Raw genomic sequence first — 22,126 nt, forward strand, 5'->3', positions numbered from 1 at the left:
ATTAAAGAATAAACAAGAATCAGTAATAGGATTGTTCACACATCTCAAACTTGCAAAACAATCGTTAGATCACTGGTTACAGTTTCATAAACTACAAATCACAGATAGCGATTTCTCCATCTGTGAAATCTCCTTCTCCAGTGCATCCAAGTTCGATCTTGGAAAAAAATAAATAGAAAATAAAACCTAGTTTTTTCTATTAATATTACATCAGATCGAATACCTATTCATTCAGTCTAAAATTAAAAATATAATATAATTACAAACCAAAATGTAAAAATCTGCAAATCGCAGATATCCTGTGCCAATAAAGATTTCGATCTCCTTTGTACGAACAACCCATAAATCAAGAAAATCATAAAGAACAATTCTAAATATATTCCAGATTTATAATAATTAATTTCAGATCATTCGCCCTGTAACTGGGAACTGATTTCCCAGAAAAACCCTAATCTGTGCAAATCGGGTAGAACACCTCCTGCCCATTTGCGCAGGTTCAAATCTAGTCTACTTCGGTTCAAGATTTGAACCTGGCTCTGATACCACTGAAAGGATGAGAGATCCATCATATGGATGGCCGAACCCTACAGGTAGGTTGGACGAAATTTCAAAAATTTCTCTCTCCCATCTAGGAATCACAATCCCTGTTTTAGAAAATTTGCATTTTCAAGGATCAATCTTGAACCTAAACCGAACGAGATCTGAAACCAAAATGTAGGAGAGGGATATACTTGATACAGAGTAGCAGTAACTCCCAATGAAGATGTTCACGCCCAAAGAAATCTCCAAAGACTGCTCCCACTGAAGATGACACAGTGTAGGGTGGAGTAGAATCAATAGTGTTCTTCCTAAGAACCGAACCTTTCAGCAAGAATTCGATGGAGGCTGTGAGCACGACTTCATATCAGCCTTTCTCTAAAGATTGATATCAAGAACTATTCTTGATCGCTCCTACAAGAATGGAGATCGAACTAGCAATTGGCGGCAACTGGAGGAGAACGCAGGGAGAAGATTGCGCAGTCACACTATTGCTGTTTTCTCTCTGTGTGATCTAAGATCTGATGTCTGGGGCTTTTTGAGATGTGAGATGTACTGAATGGTTCACCCCCTCCTCCTTTTATAGACTTAAAGAGATCAGCTCTTAATCCCCTTAGGAGTTTCCTTATTCAAATCCTTATTTGAATCTGGACTCTCTTTAAGTGATAAGGATAGATCATTATCTTATCTACAGTTAGATCAGCTCTCCTAATCTCATTAAGAGGTTTCCAGATCCAAATCTCTATTTGGATCTAGACTCTTTGAGTGGATAGGGATAATTCCCTATCCTATCTACTGATCCAAATCCTAGATCCGCTCTTATTTAACTAATCATATTAGACCAGTTCGAAATGAGTTTTAGGCCCAATAGGTCTATGTGCTCAATAACCCTCCAAACTGCTGTCCAATTGAATTTCTTTATACGGCGTAGAACCCAAACATTGGTTCTAAAAACAGTCGTACAAAAAGGATGATCACAGGATGAAGGAATTCTCGTCATCAACGATTGTATATACAACTCTTGTCTTGTATTCTTTCTTTGGTTGCCCTAAGCGCAGATAGAGGAGAGAGATGAGGATTCAGTGGTTAATTGTTGTTCACTTCCACTCACTTTATTACCATTTTGCCGGAAACAAATTAAAAAGTTAATCGTTCGTCTCCTTCATAAAATATACCAAGCAAAAATTCAGGAATTTCCTGTCCCTGCATGTCGGGTTGGATTCGAGCTCTATGACGACTGTCACTGAAACCCCATTAGAGTCTCCATCGACGAAAACCAAAAGAAATAAATGATTCATTCACTCTTTCATTCAAAATCCAGCACACCACCCATGCATATATGTACCACTAGCTAGATTTTTTTTAGGGATAAGTGGACTGCAATCCACCTCACTGGTAACGAGTTAGTAAAATACTAAAATTAACCTTTTTTTTTTTCTTTGTGTCTGATGGTGACGGTGGTGAATGTGAGGGGAAAAGAAAAGTGCAGGCAAGGTGAAGGCGAATCTGGTGATCTGAAAGTATATTTGGACGAAAGCGAAGGGTGAGGAGTGAGGAGGAATGGTTATCCGCTATTAACAGGGAATATCTCTCTATCTTAGTTAGATTGGACCAGATGGAGACTCATTTCATAATTCATTGATCGTCACTCGTCACTCGTCTCAGTCAGGATGTCAGATGCTAACACACACACACACACTCTGCTACTGCTAGTAAGTAGTAATTCTTGCTTGATATTCCGATCCAAAGAGAATCCCCATAAATAGAGACGGTTGAATTAGAATCTTGTTGTCGTTTCTTTCTACGATGTAAAATGTTTGTCATCGATCGTACCCTCTTAAAAATTTAAAATTGAATTGAAGCCCCATTTTTATAAAAGTCTTCGAAATTCCAAAACCAAGAGAGGACAACACGAGACACTCCCCTACCCCTAGGCCCTAGAGAAGAGAAAACGATGAACAGAAAGGACCCCACAAGCGGACAAAACTTCCTACCAAACTATATTATTTCTTTTGTTCTCTTCCTTCCTCTCTCTCTCTCTAGCTGCAGCCTGCAGCCCTCGTAATATGACAATATAAACGTCTTTCAATTTCTATTTACTGCTGCTTCCTTGCATATATCCAGACCCTCAACCATCGTCTTCCTGTGCTGATTCTCTCTCTCTCTCTCCTGAGAGTAACGAGAGATTTCTTCTACTGTTTGGGATTGCTTGTTGAAATGTCCTTTGAATATCTCTTGTATCTTTATTGAAGCAGGCAAAGTTTGATTGCAGAGTAACGACTGGTTATTATTGGAATATCTCTTGAATCTTTCTTGCCTATCTCTAAACCGATAATCCTTACTGGAGTAAAAGGAAAAGGAAAGCTTTTTTCTTTCTTTTTTTTCTTCCCGAGAAAAGCGCCTTCTTCTTATGGTGGAATCTCGGAAGAAAAAGGATTTCTGGGAGAGTACATTCTACAGCATCAGCGCGCATTGCATCTCCCTCCGAGTTCCGAAACCCGAATGATTTTTCTTCTTTACTGTTTCCTCTCTTTGAATTTCTACATTAAATGAACTGCTGAGGTGGTCCGCGTTCTTCTCTGGCTTCGGTTGCAATACCCAGGGCAATAGGGGGAGAAGTCTGGATTATTGGATGTTCGAGGATCTAATGGAGAAGTTCATAAGGCATTGACGTACGTCTCTCTGTTTCGACGTATATATTTATTGTATTCTTTTCTCCCGACGACGATAAGAGAAAGTCTTCACATTTTAGACACCCACTGGCATTATATACAAATAAAATGGACTTCTCGTTATTATTCGGATTCACGTATCTCATCGCTTTATCCTTTCTGTTTTCTATATCCCTTTCTGCAATCCCGTCGGAATCTCAAAGCGGTCCCCAGCAGCCCATCAAACCGGGTGATTTCTCTGATACAAACACCGTTCCCGCCTTTCCCGTCCAAACGCAAGCACAAACATGCCATCTCGACCTCTCCGAAGAACTTTTCGGCGGCGTCAGTGAGGCATGCGGGCGCAACCTCGACCGTAGCCGCTGCTGTCCAGTGCTCGCCGCCTGGCTCTTCGCTGCGCATGCTAAGTCAGCACTGCAGGTACCATCAGCTGTGCCCACATCGTCAGACGGTCCGGTGGTACCGGATGACTCCCAGAAGTGCGTCAACTCACTTCAGAGCTCGCTGCAGAGTCGCCACATAAACATTCCACAGCCTAACTCCACATGCGATGCCATTCTCTGTTTCTGTGGCATTCGGCTCCATCAGATTACCTCGCTGAGTTGCCCCGCCGCATTCAACCTTACCTCCCACCGGAACGCAACTCCGACAGCTGCCGTCAAGAATTTAGAACGGAATTGCCGGAATTCGTCCTACTCCGGCTGCACCAAGTGTCTCGGCGCCCTCGAAAAGGTTAGTTTTTTTTTACTATTTCTTATCGTTTATTTCTTCCCGTTGGCGCTTTCTTTCTTCATAGTTCCCAATCATCTGCCATTACTTAAACGGCAACCGAATTGTCAACAAAAATGTGTTGCTCTGTCATCTCTTCCTTATATTTCCTATTGCTAACGTGAGCCATACCAAAAATAACCGTGCAATTAAGCAGTTTCCGTTTAAAGCAAATCAAGTTCTAACGATAATAATTCTCTTGCATGTTTATTTTGTGTGTTTGTGACGTGCTTACAGCTAAAGGGAGATTGGAAGAACGGGACTGGAGAAGAAAACGACGAACGAGCGAGCAAGATGTTCGGTAGGGATTGCCAGCTAATGGGGTTGACGTGGCTGCTGGCCAGGAACAAAAAGGCGTATATCCCGACGGTGTCAGCGGTTCTGCGTGCGATGATGTACAGTGCGCACCCGCCGCACCAGTCGAAGTGCAGTCCCGATCAGGAGAATATGCCATTGGCTGTTGATTCCCTCCAGTTCGGGAGGCAGGACTCGTCTCAGGCAACGGTTGTTCTTCCGGTAGATCAGTCGCTGCTTCTGCTTGTCTTGGCCTTGGGAGTCGCTGTGTTCGTCTTCGTCGTCTAAAGTCTAAGAATCAGCGTCTTTTGCTTTTTTTTTTTCGCTGGATATTCTGTCGGTCACGTGATGCTATATGACAACGGGGCCCCTTCTTTTCGTCTCTTTCAGCCCACTGTACAATATACATCACATACACGCAGCTCACTTTCAGACTTATTTTTGACATCTAGGTGTTTGTGTACATGTGTGACCGTGTGGAGTTGTCCTCTGTTACAGGGTTGTCAGTTTTTTTCTATATTTTATCTTCCTTTTTGCTTTTCTTTTCTTACCGTGTTGACACTAAATGAGGAAAACAGAGTGGTTGCTGGTTACGTTACAAACTACAATTACATTACCTTTTGGCTTTTGCACAGTGCGTGCATTGTTTGCTGTAATATATATGGTTTCGTTCATGTTAGGCCAACAGAAACTTTTTACAGAGTTGCACAGCTGCTGTGCTTCAATTCTTGTTTCTCTGGGTTTGATTGTTTCGACTCTGAAGTCAATGAGATTACAGTAGATGATAATTATTTATAAGAAAAAATGTGGTAAAAGGTTGTTCGAATGAAATACAAAGGTGTCCTCCTCCAGACTCCAGACTCCAGACTCCAGCCTCTCTGCTTGCCTTGCCTGATTCACCAGACACGAGGTGGAATCTGCTTGCCTTGCCCGAGTATGGTGCTGTTGTCAGGGGTTCAACCACTTAGGGCTCGAGGGATGTGTTAATTAACATAATTTTTCGTTTGAACGTTGAAGAATGCCGAGGTGGAGGAACTCCCGAGAGCAAAAAGGATGTTGGTTGGTCATCGTAAGAACAAAAAATAAAAAAAAAGTTAAAACTAACCCATTAAATAAATAAATAAACATGTTTGGGGAGAGAAATCCGGTTGAATGTTTTGCCGATCGATATGTTTTACTTTCTGCTTGGGTGGCCGTGCACCACAACTGGAACAGAGCCATGTATGCATTCCTGTAATTTCCCAGTTTTGTTAAATGTTTAATGATAATGATTTTTTCTTGACATTATTACCTTTGTTATATTTATCTATTCAAATTCTAACCACTAACTTTTTTATCTCCCCAAATTACCGATAACCCTAGGGTTAAATTTTGTAGGCTTAAAAGTACATTTGGCGTAGTGGAATTGATCCGAATTCATGGGTGGGTATGTATGTATGTATAAAGTGTGGTTTTTGGACGTCCTGAATATTTAAAATTTTGCAGTGGGAATAAAAAATCTACATTAGGTTTATCCGTATTTTTTCCCTAAACTAAAGCCAATCCTCCATTTTTGAACTACTACCAAAACTGTCTTTCTCATCTTTTTTCCACTTCATAGCCTCCAAAATTCATGTGAAAATAGCAAAAATAATAGAAAACCATTAAAGCAAGCTATAAACTCTATCCAAGCAATCCTAAAGCATCTTACTTTTAAACCTAACCCATCCAATGAAGAGAAAGGCATTGGATGGACTGTGGATGGCTAATTTGGAGAGAATAGCATGGAAAATAGCACCTTTAAGCCTAACCATCCAGCGATTCCAGCGAGGATCAAGGCACTGAAGCTCCATCACTCTCTATTTTGCTATTTGTCTTTTGTTTCTTTCCATCAATATATATTCCGCTTTAATCAAACAAAGGCTATATTGATGAAGGTCAGCTAGTATCCCTCCTCGCGTTCATTCTCTTATTTTCGTTGTTAACTTCTCTAGCTAATTCGTTTCGAGGAGAAAGTGAAAATCCAAAGTCAGGAGTGAGGAGCTAAATGAGTCATTAATTGAACTACTTTTTTGGAATGTTTGTGATGAATCTTTGCTTTTGCATAATATTTCTCCGTTCCTTTGATTTTTTTTTTTTTTTCCTAATGCCCTATATATCTAAGTGTATTTCTATCTCCCATTTGTTTGGCCACTAAAAAAATATGAACACAAGTTGTAAGGGGTCGACCGTAGATGTTTTCCGTTCTTTTATGATGCAACCATTACCAACCTTTAAAAGTGTGGTAGGGATGCATTTCATAATCGATCATTTCCACCATGAATCAGGAACACAATACCCCGTAATAGTGTTCATAAGGGGCATTGCATTGACAGTTTGACGCCCCTCAAAATGAATAAACGTAAAAAATGGTGATTCAGCAATCATTTTCCCTTGCATTAATTTTTAGGTTAAACGTTGCGCCATCTTTTTCTGCATGAATTGACATTACTAATTCCTAGTGATTTCAGAGTTCTGCATAAATGCTGATGTGGCAAGTTGGTGCTGTAAATGCATCTTTGTCGTCAAAGATCCTTCTCTCGTTTTGTAGTCTTAAGACACAGCTGGGTTGTTGGTATTTGAGCTGCGATTTGGGTGGGCTTAGATTTTCAGTCACTATATGGAAAACTCAACTTTGACCTAAACGTTGGTTGGCCTTGGATAACATTCCAAATGTCAGTAATGGCTATCATATGCTTTGTATACACATATAAGATAAGGTGGAATAATATATGCATCAAATAAATTTGTACAAATCCCATAAATATAATATATCAGGCTCAGTTTGGAAAGTGTATAAATGTAAATATGTACAACATAAATACATACAAAATATAAGGTTTTGCACCCTTCCAAACTCAACCTCAATGACACTCACTGCTGTTATTAAATGAATGTTTTGTACAATATCTTCCTTGTAAAAGGAAAAAAATATAGTTGAAAAAACATTTTTTAGCGTTTTTTTTTTTTGATAGCTAAGCATCATTTGACACTGTTAAGCGCTATTAGGCGCCACATAAACTGAATAGTCAAAAAATGCCCAAAGGAAAAACATTGAAAAGACATCAATAACTTTTCGCACAATTCAAGAAAAACATTTATTTGATAAACAGTTTAATTAAACAATATTTCAAATTCCATTTGATAAAATGCCTATATGGTGCTGAACTGATGTCATTTTTCATATAAAAATCAATGGAACCAAACACCGTTTACGAGGAGAAGAAAGCTCAATTGACTTTTCTCCCCTCTGCCTAGTGAATTGTTCTCAGGTCGTTTTCTCCCATGTCCCCTGTGGGCTGAATCTCCTAGCTCACAATTTTGCATTTTCCCTGACCCAGGGGTGTGGGTCTCCCTCCGCGGATCATCTGGGTGAATTTTATCCTTAATTATCAAAAAAAAGAAGACACATTTTGATGAGGGCAGTCTCATCAGGCTTTCTTGAGAAGACCAAGGTCTAGTTTCGATTGGCAAAAGCGGTTAAACCTCCGGGTGAATTTATTATGACTAAAGGTTGGTTGATTCTTCATTTTCTTCAAGAATCTTCGGTAGCTTATATATTGATGAACAAGATTTTGCTGGACTCTCCTTGCAACTGAGGCAGCAACATCGTTGGGAATGTATTTCACCTAGTTGTATTGAAAACCTTACTGTTTTTTTATCATTTGTACCACCGAAATATTTGATAAATGACTTTTGGCTTTAGAGCATGGTTTTCAAAACTAAACTGGACCGGAAAAAACCGGGAACTGGTCACCTGACCGGTTTTGTTTTCCCCCAAAACCATTGATTTTGATCAGCAAACCGCTGAATCAGCTAGTTAACCATTTGAATCGTTCGAACCGTTTGAACGATTTTGACCATTTTCCAATTTTTTTAATTTTTTTATCAGAACGGACCGACCGTTCGAACCGATAACCGGACCCCTGACTGGTTCAGTCACCGGTTTTTTTTAAAAACCATGCTTTAGAGCTTTCTTTTCCAAAAAGAATAAACATATAAAAATCACATACTTGTTTATATAAAAAAAGATACACCACAATTAACATTAGAGGACATTTTTTTGAAGTCATTTGACAACATGTAGATATTACATAATAACATCACTAATATGCGTTAACTAATGTCTCAGATCCCAATTTACCTTCTACCAAAAAAAAAAAATCTAATTTACCAAAACAAAAAACACCAAGTACAAGATACGCTTAATCTTTATAAGCAAGTTAATGGCTATATAGTTTTTTACAAAATACTATATGTATTAAACAATGCTTATAAATGAATAATTAGAGAAATATATAGTTAATTTAAAAAATAAATAGATCCATGAGAATGTAGAAATATAAGTCCATGAGAGTGTGTAAAAATGCATAATTCTAAGACACAAATCATATGCAATTCATAAATTTTAATAAGTAACTATTCTCTTTTTATTATTTTTATTTCTATAAATTATCAAAAATTAAGAAAAAAAGCATACCTTTGACATAAATTGTAGATGGATCCAAGGATCTTATAGACCATTCATAATTCCATCCTTAAACTTATTTCATACCATATAAAAAATAACTATTTTTTATAATTTCTGTTTCTCCAATTTTGGGGAAAATCCATGGATCTATAACACAAGCTAAAACATCATAAATCTAACAGCTTGCATTTCACAGTCTACTAAAATGTGAAGGATTGAATGATAAAAAAAAAGCAAAGAAGAGATCTTTTTTCTTTCGATTTAATGAGTGTTATTCCTTTTTGATGCATGATTTCAATTTTTTAAGGTAGAAACTCTCTGACAAGTTTCTAGGATGAAAATGCAAGGTTTAATGGTGAAAAAAATGGATTTAAAAATTAAACAAGAAAACCCATCGTACCATCCTGCAATTGCTATTGCTTTGTATTTATATGCATCAGTAGATAAGAAATACACGTTATGTAACATGATAAGGGCAATACAATTTGGTATGGGTGGAATGATCTGGAAACATTCATACTCCACCTGTGTCATGTGTCAAGTGTCATTCAACGTTGAAGTTGATATTGGACATTTCATATCAATATTTTGTCCATACATACATAGTTATCTATGTATGGACATTGTGTATTTAAAGTAATATATATGTATAAAGAGCTATTAGGGACCATTACTTGGTGTAATATGGTAAAATCTTGGGCTGGCAAGCATGAGAACACAAGTCCGAGTCTGTGGGCAGTCACTTTGTGAAAAAAAACCCACAAATTAGGGCCATACTTAATCTTCCCCTCCCAAGAGCCCACATAGTTGAGACCAATATTGGGTAATGGCCTTTTTATATGTAAAGAGCCATTATGAGGGGTGGATTGTATAGAGTTAGAGACCTAACTTTTGGCATTTTAGCACCAAGTGGCTGCTCTCAGACTCAAACCCATATTCTCATTCTTGTTAGCCTAAGGTTTTACCATTGTGCCCATCAAGGAATGGCTCCCTAAATTGTACATACGTATATATTCTATATATTTCTACTATTAGCCATTAGGTACACTCCAGAGTATTTACAATGTATATGGCTAAACCAGGTCTACTCTTGTGGACAAACATGTATCCGTAACTTACATTCAGCTTATTTAACAAGTGCTCCAAGTTGCACACTTGGAATTGCAATTTTTGCGAGACCCACCAACCTACCAAAACATGCAATGGCTTGAGTCAATGAAGTCTTACCATTTGCAACCTGATTCATAACCATTTAGTTTTGCTGAGCAGTTTCCTATTCTTGATTCGAATTTCCAGGCTTCCAGCCCAGCCTTTTCCCACCCCCTAATACCATAGTCAGTCTTATATTCCGGTCTGTGATAGAAGGGAGGAAGAAATAAAAGCAAAAAAAAAAAAAAGGTAAAACATAATAAAATAAAGGCTTGCAATAGAAATGCAGAAAGACTCTTTAACAAATAGTGTGTTTAAACAGGAGGTTGGGGGTCCGCCCAACCTAGGCAGTATGGCTGGGCTGATGTTTTGTGGTCCATGCATATCAAAACGATTGCGATTCAAAAGGAAATATATAAGGCGGGGTATCAGGCTGATTGGCCAGGAGAATTAAATGTATCACCATCTCGAAGGATCAAATCCAATATATAGATTAGCCTTTTTTTTTCTTTTTTGATGGATAACAAATCCAATATATAGTTTAGATCAGCCACATTATCCATCTAAGTGCTACAAATGGAATAAATAACTCCAATAGGGAGAATTCATATCCATGCATCTACCTTCTTTTGTTAATATAGACCAGGGATTGATGAAAAATTATCAAAGAAAAAATTAATATTTGTGGATTGTGTGGTCTAGGCAACCAGTCACCGGGCTTGCTGGCGCTATGGTCCGCCCCAGTTCAGTACTTGGGTTGGGTGGGCCTGTATGTCAGGCACAATGACCGGATCAGCCTGGCCGGTACAACTTACCATGTCAAGCAAATACCCACCCTAGAGCTGAAGACTGACCAGTGATGTGGAAATATGTGCCTATTGCCTAGAATACATACCATTCCACTGCCTAGATTATGAACACATACCTACCACTTTTCTAATATAAGTCCCCGTTTGATTTGTAGGAATTGGGTCTAGAATTGGAATCAAAATGGGCTATTCCAATTCCAAGTTTCCAACTGTTTGATTGAACAGAATCGGAATCCCATTCCCATTCTTGCTGGAATGACATTCTCCCATTTGAGAGAATGGTCATTCCCTGTCCCTCCCTTGGGAATAAAATCTCATTCCTGTTGATTCCAATTCCCATTCCCATTCCTGTTTGAACTAAAGAGACTATGGGAATAGACCATTCCAATTCCAATTCCAATTCAGGAGAATTTTGGGTCTGTTTAGTTCATTGTTGGAATCGGAATCAGAATCGGAATCGGAATCAGAATGGTCTATTCCCATAGTCTGTTTGGTTCAGACAAGAATGGGAATGAGAATTGTAACAAGCAGGAATGGAATTTCACTCCCAAGGGAAAGGTAGGGAATGGCCATTCCAGAAGGAATGGAAATGGGACTCCGATTCCACCCAACCAAACAGTTGGAATTGGAATAGCCCATTCCAATTCTGATTCCAGACCCCTATTCCCACAAACCAAACGGACCCTTTGATTCTGATTCCGATTTCGATTCCAACTGCAAACCAAACGGGCCCCAAATCTCTTGCATGATTTCCCCTATAAAAGCCATGCTGTGTGCCATGCGCCCATTCCTTGATGCATATAACATCATATATACCTCAATGATAGCCCAGTTCTTTTTCTAGAGAGAATAATTCAAAGCATTCCTTTATAAATGTTATCTCAATTTTTTCGCTAGTCACTTCTACCTGACATACAAATAACACTCGACTTGTCTTTATCGGTATGTTGCATGCATTTTGATCAGATTCCCCCTTAGTGAAGCCATGTCCCATATATGTGGTGGGCAAAACCAGTCCTGTTCTGTCATTCTTTCTGTGATGAACTGATCCAAAATTTTATTTTTCTTTTTTCTTTAAGTTTCAGTCGATGCCCAACTTACCACAACGATTATTTAAACATGACACATCTGCCTAATTCTCATTATAAGTGACCCTGAAAACTGATAGTATAGTATCATACAATGCAGTACAACAAATATCAAGTTTGAACAATGGATACAACATTGATCCTTTGTCCACACCTAATTACTCTTGCAAACCATCATGAACCTTACAAAAACACTAGAAAAACCTTGTATTCTTGTAAGCTGGACAAAACAGTTATTGTACAAAAAGGAATTATGCTTTAAACAAACTGAACTGAGGCACATAAGCCCATTGAATGCTAGAAAATCAAGTATTTCACAAGATTTAATAATTGTAACATTGGCAGTGGACTTCCATGGCATTCCAATGATTTACAGATGAGAAGATTCAATTATAGATATTTGATTGTGTTATTCCATGTCAGCCAACAAGCTGATAATTACAGAACGGATATATATACAGAAAATGACAAGTAATACTGACCTAAACCTACCTATGCTGCACAGGGTTATTGGCTTTTCATTGTCTTTATCAATGCCAAAAAAAAGAAAGCAAAACAAGTATAAAGAAAAGGAGTTGATGAAAAAGTGGAAGCTACATTATTCACAAACTGAAGCAAAATTTTTTGCATGTGAAACATGCAATAGGAGCAAAACTGAAAACTCCGAGTCATAAGAATATTTCAAGTGAAATGAAGTAAATACCAATGAGTTACACTTACATCCAAAGATTCATACTTCATGCTTCTTCGAGCTTGGAACTGCACCTGGAATAAATTGCAGAATTGGTAAAATCCATGGAACAAAAATTATAATACGTATAGTTGATAGATTGATTTCTGTCAAGTACTATTTTTAAGAACCGAGCAGCAAAAAATGACTAGGAGTGTTTTCCAATAAATGTTGCATAAGAAAGATAAGAAAATTAGAATATTCTTTTAATGTTATATTTTCTGTCTTCTGGAAGTTGAACATGAGCAATATCTTAGTAAATAATTATATTAAATGTTCTAGTACTTTTTTCCCTTCACGTCCTCAATGTAAATTAGTGCTAAAATATGAACTGGTATAAATTCATGATCTATAGAGCTTAACCAGAAACTTTTAATGCAAATTACATAACTGGAAACATGTCAAAAGAATGGTGTTAAAAGTGAAATCATCCTTATTATATGATTTATTCACAGAATTCAGGTCAGAAAAATGAATCCTATTCCAGCATTTTGCTCTAAAACCACCTTTTCAGTTATAATGGCCTCTAAAACCATCCTTATGAGCAATTCAGCAGCACATTTTTCGTCCTAAGTAGGTGGCAGTATGCTCTGATTTTCCCAAAAAAGGAACATAAGAAAAAAGAAAGAAAATCATCATTACAAGGACCAATAAAGAAAGGTGCTCTCTTGTCTAATGCTCAGTGGGCCAAATCTCTTCTTATTATAAGTTGCTCCATAAAGGAGATGATATATATATGGGGTTGTAAACATGTAAAATGATATACTAAGTTGATGTGCATCATATATTATGGTAAAAAAAAGATATGATAGCCATATAAAGTTTTACTAGGAACTATATGGGAAAAAAATTTAAGTCAAAGATAAGTAAACATGTCTCCATTGAAGAGGTAAATTGCTTGCAGCTTGCCCTTTGGCCAGGGTGCTGAAAGGAATAACTCCACTAACGGCAACTTGCTGTGGTTTCAGGCATATAGATCCACCTGATGCACTTCTGGCAACTTTAATCTTGAGACTACATTATTTATTGAAAATACTAGCATCTGTAGTGTATACATTTCCATCTTCCAAAGTACCACTGTAACCTCTGTAAAATGCTTTTCATGAAAAATTCAAAGTATTGCTGCAAAAATATCTAGCATGAATGCATATCCACAGTCATCTTTTCTTGATTCTTGATACCCAGTAGTATCTTCGTGACTAGAAGGATTTGATGCCATAAAACTTGTCTAAGAGTACATAAATGCATATTGTACCATTGGGCTAGACCAGGCCACCACAATGTGGCTTTCACAGAGTTCAATGTGAATCATATGCTCTAAAATATATGCTTTTGTCAATTATATGGCAAATTATGACTAAATTCAAGCCAATTTTCCAGAAATCAAGGATAGCATTCCCATAGATACTACCTTGACATTTAATTTAGACCCACAAAGACATAACTCAACTTTATTTATTTATTCATTATTTTCATTTCAAGAAAACCACTTACGTTGCACTTGATGTCAGCTCACGGATCTCCTTAATTGCTTCATTAATACCATAAAGACTCATTCTCTTCACCTGTTTTGACAAAATGTAATAAGTAGCAGGAAAAGAGGAAAATATATAGAAACTGATGGTTAGAAGAGATATACCTCTAGCTTGTCTTCCTTAGCTTTATGGTTTTTAGGAAGCAGTCGAAGTTCGTCAATTACTTGGATGCACTCATGGACGTTTTCTGGTGACACAAAGTCCAATGCCACATTTATACAAGACTGCATACCACAAGGCACCAGAAGTTTAAGATTCTCCATTTAATCTCAAGAAGTTACAATTGTGAAGAAATAGTCTAGGCATTGGACTTTGAAGAAACTTCAAAGTCATCCTGATGAGATTTTAGGAAATAATGACTTGTGCTTTCATTTAATACATGGATGTATACAAGATCATTTAAACTCAACCAATTAGGTATTGCCTATAACATCTGTGGTACATAGATGCGTATAAGACGATGCTGACAGGATCACAGATTACATGTTAATGCAAATGCATGCCTATGCAAGACCATACAAGCATACAGGTAGCAAACAACTTGTGATTTTATTTAATATTTGGAAGCATAGTTATAACTCAATGGTTCCAACAGAAGAACTTGCAAAGGATATGCTCTCCAAAAGAATGGTGGAGATGCAATATATAGAATTTATATATCATGTGATCAAAAGCAATGGTAGTGAGTTCAATCCAACAAAACTTGTGATGTGGAAAATGAGTTGCAAATTGGCTTGCCAAGTTACCTTAAGATTTCTAATTTGATATGGACACCCAGCAGGAACAATAACAGCTTCTCCAAGGTGTTGATTGAAAGTCCACGGTTCAATTTCTAGAAATAGTGAATGTTTGTCAGGATTAGCAAAATCTATTTCCAATTATGGAATAAATAGGAAAAAAATAAAACAAGGCAGAAACTAGTGCTCACTAAACTCCTCCTTAAGCCTTAGCTTGTGTTTTGTATCAAGAAAGAAAATCTGATCAAGAATTGGATGAGCAACCTGTAGCAAAGACATTCCATACATCAGCCTTGAAGCTGCTTCATTTTAGAAGTTAACTGCTTATTTAAAACTTCTTTTCTTACATGTTCAACTGGAGAGCAATATGTGTGCCTGAACTCAGCGAAGTGTCTTCTAAGGTATTCTTGCAACTTTGGAGCATCTTCTCTACGAAAAACATCCCATTGGGCACCACATGAACTAGGTACTATGGGTTCTTCCTCATTCTTCTTCTGACACAGTGTATCTCCAACTTCAGATGTTTTGGAGCAATGGGCTGTACAACAATAACCGTTTGTGGCTTTAGAATCAGAGTCATACTCCCCAGCATCTAGCAACTTTTCATCTTTGACACTGGTATAACATTCTTCAGGTACTTTCAGGTCAGGAGGGGAAGTAGAGACTCTAGCAGCTTCTTTGGATGACTTTTTCCATCCTCTTGTAGCATCCATTGACTCACTAGTTCCTAGTTTTTCCTTGTTTGATAAAGATGTCTTCTGCTTTAATTCATTTACCATTTTTTTATCTATAGCAGTCTTGAGAGACTCCCTTCTGTCTTGAGCTTTGTGCTTGTTCTTCAGTTTCTTTATCTTAGCAAGTTGGTCTATGGAAAGTGGCACCTCTGAAGTATGTGTAAGAACATTCACCTGAAAAAACAAGAATAGATATCTGAATAGAAACAAGGATGCAAAAGACACATTAAAAAGGAGAATAACCGCTCTAAAATTCCAACAAATAATAAACATTATCACCGAGACCACCCTATGCCTTTGGCAGCAGGTGCTAAGTTGGAAAGCTCTTCTGTTTAGTCCTTTTATTATTGTTTTCTTCTTAACCTTTGTGAGCCTCACTAAGATCAAAGTACATTGGAACCTAGTGATTGAAATATTGGACAGTACAGGTTTGGCAATTTTGTTTTTTTTTTGGAAATCTCATTTTCACCTCGTTAAACCACAAGGTCAACACTTAAGGCATCTAGCAGTATAAGAAGTGAAAATGTCAAGAATGTCAAGTTCTGCCAGGAAAATGTAATGCCTCTCATAGTGGTACAATCAAGGTTTTTAATTTCTTTAAAGTATTCAAAATTTCAGGAACTTATGATGCATCAATGTTTTAAAAGCACAAGGCACTTTCCATGTTTGAGGCATAAGGTGCAAGGTAATGCAATGCACACACCTTTTTGAATCAAGATGCAAAACGTTTAGAAAATTCAAAATAATATTAATTAAAAAATGAAAACTTAAAGTTTAAAAGAAACCAAGTATTTTAAAAAACCTATTGGCTTTAATTATAATACATAAACATAATATATTAAACATATTAAAAGTGAAAATGTAGAAATCAAATCAAACATAACATATAAAAATGTTCAAGCACTCAACAATTCAAGCATGTGAAGCTTTGATCTGTTTATTTCTCTCCCAATTGCATTATTCAGGTAGTTAATGTGATTATATACATCTTGTATTCCTATTTCTACAAGGTCGTTGTTCACCTCTATACCAAGCCCCTCTGATCAAGCCCAGACAAGTTCAAGTGACAGTCCTAAAATATAAAAACAGATTAGTTTTGTGATTTTAGTTGCACTTCATTATATTTTAGGGTTAGGAATCAAATGGTTTGATGAAAAATTTTTTATTATTAGGGATGAGAGAACAACACTAACAAAAAGGGGGTTTCTATTGGAGGCACAAGATTGGGAAGAGGTGCATGCCTGGGCTCAGGCACAAGACACACAAGGCACTCCAGGTGCACAGCTAAGTGCACCGTACACCAAGTAACAATCCTTGAAATGCAGCTCACTTGTGCACCCAGGCGCAGTTGAGGCACACCTTTCAAATCACTTACTAAGTTTCACCTGACACTTAGTAATTCAGACTATGTTTGAAGGAAATTTGTACAAGGGTCATTACTCAATGTTGGTCCTACAACTTTGGAGTCTTGAGAGGGGTGGATTGGATATGAATATAACCTTTGGCATTTTTGGACAGAGTGGCCACACTTAGTTGAATCTGCATTGTCACACTTTTCAGCTTGGGATTTTATCATTGCCCCAAGATCACACACACACACACACACACACGTGATCACATCCTGCTATCCTGCTTTTGTTGAGAAAAAAAAAACAAGAAAAAAAAGGTATCACCCTTGCCAAAATATACAAGGAGCTTCTATTAGAACAATTCCAAACAAATTATGCATATGGATGCCTACCCAAAGGAGCAACTTTTATCTTTTGAATAGGGGGTGTTCCCCATCTATCCAAGGAAAGATTTTCCCAAATGGCCATTCTTTATTTATAATAAGTAAATCTTCTAAAGAAGCATAAGAAAATAAGAATTTAACAATAGAATGTGATCAACTTCAGATCTGTATATGTTTCAGTTTCAGAATAACAGAAGGAAAGAGAGAAAGAGGAGAAGAGAAGAAGAGGTAGAAGGAAAGACTGGTTCAAACTACAGAACACAATGTCTATTGTGTCGGCCAGATTTATTTATAGTTTTCTAAACAGAAGCACAGTGACTATTGTGCCCCCACTTAAGTGTGGGACACATCACTTAACTTAGAATATAATAGTAACTACATCTAACATATAACATAAAGTAAAATGACTAGACTACCCTTCTATAGCCGACTCTAACAGAATGCAATATAGGAAAAATGTTAGCAAACTTATCTATCAAAAAAAAAATGTTAGTAAACTCCATAATGAAAAAAAACTATTACATGTTTAGTTTGGAGAAATATCAAAATTTCAGCCAACTTCATTTTATGCGATTGAGAGAACCATCACATGTGCCATCTTGAAAACCTCCCTTTATAGTAATTTTAAAAATCCTAGAATCTGCAGTGAATAAGTTCAGTATAATCCACAGAGATTCTTTTGGCAAGGAAACAATGAATATCAAGTCATCATTTAGCGGTAGAAAGAAAGGGGACAAAAGTGATGTAATGGGATGGGACACATGGACCAGATTCTCACCCACAAGTCCAAGCCAAAAAGTATCCAAGTGGATAGTTTGGTCCATTCCAACACGTCCAATGTCACAGTTACAAAACCCTCAATTTAGATTAGTTCCTAGAGCATTTGCAAGATTTGTTTAATTGCAGGTATTTTCTTATTTGGTCTTGTGGTTGAGAAAATCATTTTTTTTTCAACAAATCCAACAGACTAAAAAAAAATCCTTAATAATAGGAAGAACCCCACCCAATTGATCTGTCTAAAACAAAAAGAAGCCTCAACAATAACCGGTGCCAATATGGGAGTTTCTCCCTCCCAGTTTTGGAAATACAAATTTACTTTACCTTTTACTCAAAAAAGCAATAATCAACAGCATATTGGAACCACAACATAAAGTCTTTGCTCAGGTAGCTATCTTCCCTTCCACCAAGAAAACAAACAAAAAAAACACTATAGTTTTCCAACTTCTAAGGAAGAACCTATAGGGATTTCTTTCTCTCTTTCTTCTAGCTCCAAGAACACTTTTCTTAAATTCTCCTCACCCCCTAAAAAACACACCCAGACTCTTGTCAATTTGAATTTTCTTTTCTTGTGAACAGCTTCATCTATTAAGATGCCATTCATAGTTTTCAAGGCCCCAAGGCGAGGCTAGGCAACAGGGAGGTACCTTGTCTCCTAGTCACTCGCCTAGGCAATGGATTTCTTTTCAAGTAAAAACATATATCCTAGGGTAGTTCCCTAGGTTCCATAACCATATTTCCTTAATGATTATCCATAATTTTCATAAAAAAGTATAAACTTCATGTTAAAGTATAGAAAATCAACATATTCATGAGAAGAAAAAGGAAGGAAAGAAAATTAAAAAAGTATAGGGGCTCCTATTTTTGTTATAGGAAAAGAAGAAAAGAAAAGGTGGCGGAAGAAAATTTTAAGTTCTTCCTTACTTATTGGTTCAGGTTTTGAAGTCTTTGAGGGTTCAATACAGCATTTAGTGTTTATGTTGATTAAACCCTAACAAATAAAAAAAAAATAGTATATAAACACACAAAATGAATATTTTAGTTTATTAATGTCTATTTTATAATTATAATCTCAAAAAATTAAGAATATAAAAGTATTTTATAACACAATATACAAAACTGCTTGGCGATTAGGCAAGGCCAGCCTCCAAGGGTGCCTTGTTGCCTAGGTGTCGCCTTGACAACTATGATGTCACTTTCATCATCCTCTTGATCCTCAAGATCCTCCCCATCCTTCCTGAGTCTCTAACTTCATCCCTTTCAATCTCTTCTCAAATCTCTTTATCTGGTCTCTGTACCTTGCAGATTGAGATGTAAACACCTTGGCAGAAATATGAACACTATTCCTTAGAACAAACTTAGATTCTCTAATGGAAGAAAGAACCAGAAGATTCAATATTTGAAAAATTCACCTCAGTATTCGTTTTTTGCCACACTACTAGATTCATCAACCATTTCAATTGAACAAATACCACTTCAGGCTCTTGGATTATCAACATTTAGGTGCCCATATTCTTGAACTAGAGCATGTCTTTTTCTTCTAACCTTCCTATCATAAATCCTCTTACATTTTCTGCAAGGACCTGCTCCCCACAGTCCTTCCAACTGAGAAAAAAACTTTGGTAATATGGACTAAATTGTGACACTTAGAACTCATAAATCCTTTCATCAAGCTGATATTCCTTTCCTTCATCTTAGGTCATCACACCCTTGATTGATAATCTCCTTGTCCCCAAATCCACCTCTACTCTTCCCACACACATTATGAGATAGACTTTAGCTTGCTATGGCCCTTCTTCAATCCACTGTTGGCACACTTCCCACTGCCCTCATCTAAAAGGTCAACACCATTCCTAATCCAAAGCTCAATGACCTAGTCTCCAAACCCATAGAATCTTCAATAGAAATGTCATGAGAAACTGAGTCAACAACATGAACTGGACTCAAACCATCTTCTAGAACTTCAAGAGCCCAACACCATATCCCACTTCTCTTGTTCAATATTTGAACAAAAATTTTCCAACTTCATTTCCAATATCTCATTTCCCAGCCCTCCAACTCCATAAAAAATGGCACCCCTAGCCTCAGACATAGTCCCCCCCCCCTCCCTGTCATGAGCAAATAAATCTTAACAGAGAGAACAGTAGGAAACAAGAAGGAGAGAGAGAGGGGGGGGGGGGGGGGGGGGGGAGAGAAGAGAAGGGAGAAGAGGAGAGAGATTTTGGCAAACGGAACTTAGTTTGGTGGCGCTATATTATAATATCATATATAGGGCGATCATAATTAAAAGGGAAAAGACCCTTGTGCCCCTACTGTGGTTAAAATGCATAAACAGTGATAAAAAAACTATTTTTAAAAAGAACAAATTGACCCTAACTAAGCAGAATAAAAACATAAATGTAAAGTAAACTATTCCAAACACTCCCCCTCAAGTTGGGACATAGATGTCAATCATGCCCAACTTGTCACACAAATTATTATGCCGCACGTGATGAAGGCCCTTGGTGAAGATGTTTGCAAGTTATTCTTTTGAGCTGACATATGGAGTGCACACTTCTCCACTCAAAATTTTTCTCTAATAAAACGCTTGTCCACTTCAATATGTTTTGTTCTATCATAGAGGACTGGGTTAGCAACAATGTTAATAGCAGTTTATTGTCACAATAGAGTGGCATGGGGTTGTTAACTATAAAACCTAGTTCACCTAACAAGTTTTTTATCCACATGATTTCAGTAACTCCATGAGACATAGCATCGAATTCCACTTGAGCATTGGACCTAGCCACTACACTTTGGTTCTTACTTCTCCAGGTGACTAAGTTTCCTCCCACAAAGGTACAATACCCACTAGTAGACTTTATGTCATCGACTGCCTCTACCCAATCAGCATCTATATACAATTCAACTTTCAAATGCCCATGTCTTTGGAATAACAAACCAGCTCCTGGGAACTTCTTGAGGTATCTAAGGAACCTTTCTATAGCTTCAAAGTGAGTTATCTTAGGATTATGCATGAACCGACTAAGGACACCCACTGCATAGGCACTATTAGGCCTAGTCATAGACAAATACAAGAGTCTCCCTACAAGTCTCTGGAACTTTTTCACATCTTTCATAACCTCCCCCTGACCATCTCCCAACTAATGGCTAGGTTCAATGGGTGAATCAATTGGCTTCACCCCTAACTTGCATGTATCATCTAATGTAATGAGCCTAGATCTTTCACCTCGAATTGAGTGGCTAAGAATTTCTTCATCTTTTGTATTTCAGTCTTCTAGTCTCTTGTGACCACTATGTCATCAATATACACAATTAAAAATGCAATTTTCCTTCACTTTTCTTCACAAACAGAGTATGACTTGACAGGCATTGTCTGAACCCCATCTAGTGTACAGCTAAGTGAAACTTACTAAACCAGGCCCGAGGTGATTGTTTCAGCCCATATAATGATTTTTTTTAACCTACACACCTTCTGCTCACTGCCTTTGGCACAAAAACTTGGAGTCTGAATCATGTACACCTCCTCTAGGTCACCATTCAAGAATGCATTTTTAATGTCCAATTGGTGAAGTTCCCAATCAAGAGTAACTTCCAGTGAAAGGAGGATTCTGATAGAATTCATCTTGGCTATTGGAGCAAAGGTCATAGTCTACTCCACATACCTGTGTAAACCCTTTTGCCACCAATCTATCTTTGCACCTTTCTACCATACCATCAGCCCTATGCTTCACTATGAACACCCACTTGCATTCCACTGGTCCTTTTCCTTTAGGAAGATCCACCAACTCCCAGGTGCCACTTTTGTGCAAGACATTAATTTCCTCCTTCATTACATCTGTCCGTTCAGATTTGGATAAAGCTTTTGCCACATTATTAGGAACAAAAACACTACCAACGGAGGACAAGAACACACGATATGATCATATGACACAAAGTGAGAGATAGGATGACTAGTGGTACAAGATCTAACACCCTTTCTCTTAGCAAATAGGAACATCAAGATCATCAACAACAGGGAGATCAATATCAAGAAGATCAGGCATATCAATGGGAACAAGTGTACCTAGTTGATGAT

At 37.4% G+C, this 22,126-nt stretch overlaps 2 protein-coding genes across 3 annotated transcripts in view; one reads left to right on the top strand and one right to left on the bottom strand.

Annotated features, from left to right (window-relative positions):
• The first annotated feature begins 2,603 nt into the window (after positions 1-2,603).
• On the top strand, positions 2,604-4,996 carry LOC104612248 (putative GPI-anchored protein At4g28100). Its single transcript, XM_010279604.3, has 2 exons — positions 2,604-3,941; positions 4,215-4,996. Exons 1-2 carry the CDS (start codon positions 3,318-3,320, stop codon positions 4,557-4,559), a joined length of 969 nt encoding a protein of 322 aa, XP_010277906.1. The 5' UTR covers positions 2,604-3,317; the 3' UTR covers positions 4,560-4,996.
• A 7,165-nt stretch (positions 4,997-12,161) lies between these two features.
• LOC104612247 (lysine-specific demethylase JMJ27-like) overlaps positions 12,162-22,126 on the bottom strand; it is a 54,125-nt gene continuing 44,160 nt past the window's right edge. The window contains exons 8-14 of one of the 2 annotated variants that reach the window (XM_010279603.3): positions 15,156-15,716; positions 15,000-15,072; positions 14,818-14,903; positions 14,176-14,295; positions 14,031-14,101; positions 12,527-12,571; positions 12,162-12,331 (exon numbers count right to left, since the gene is read on the bottom strand). In XM_010279603.3, coding sequence (XP_010277905.1) covers positions 12,544-12,571; positions 14,031-14,101; positions 14,176-14,295; positions 14,818-14,903; positions 15,000-15,072; positions 15,156-15,716 — 939 coding nt within the window. In that variant the 3' untranslated portion in view covers positions 12,162-12,331; positions 12,527-12,543. Of the gene's footprint in view, positions 12,572-14,030; positions 14,102-14,175; positions 14,296-14,817; positions 14,904-14,999; positions 15,073-15,155; positions 15,717-22,126 lie in introns of both variants that reach the window. The other variant, XM_010279602.3, reaches the window with a different exon arrangement.

Source organism: Nelumbo nucifera, chromosome 1, assembly GCF_055504915.1.
Source record: "Nelumbo nucifera cultivar China Antique chromosome 1, China Antique-T2T, whole genome shotgun sequence".
NCBI classification, from domain to species: Eukaryota; Viridiplantae; Streptophyta; class Magnoliopsida; order Proteales; family Nelumbonaceae; genus Nelumbo; species Nelumbo nucifera.

What these genes read in the sequence shown, in the direction of transcription:
- LOC104612248 (XM_010279604.3), top strand. Translation starts at nt 3,318, where the DNA reads ATGGACTTCTCGTTATTATTCGGATTCACGTATCTCATCGCTTTATCC. An exon ending in GTCTCGGCGCCCTCGAAAAG is followed by an intron (nt 3,942 to 4,214) that starts GTTAGTTTTTTT and finishes ACGTGCTTACAG; the next exon opens with CTAAAGGGAGATTGGAAGAA.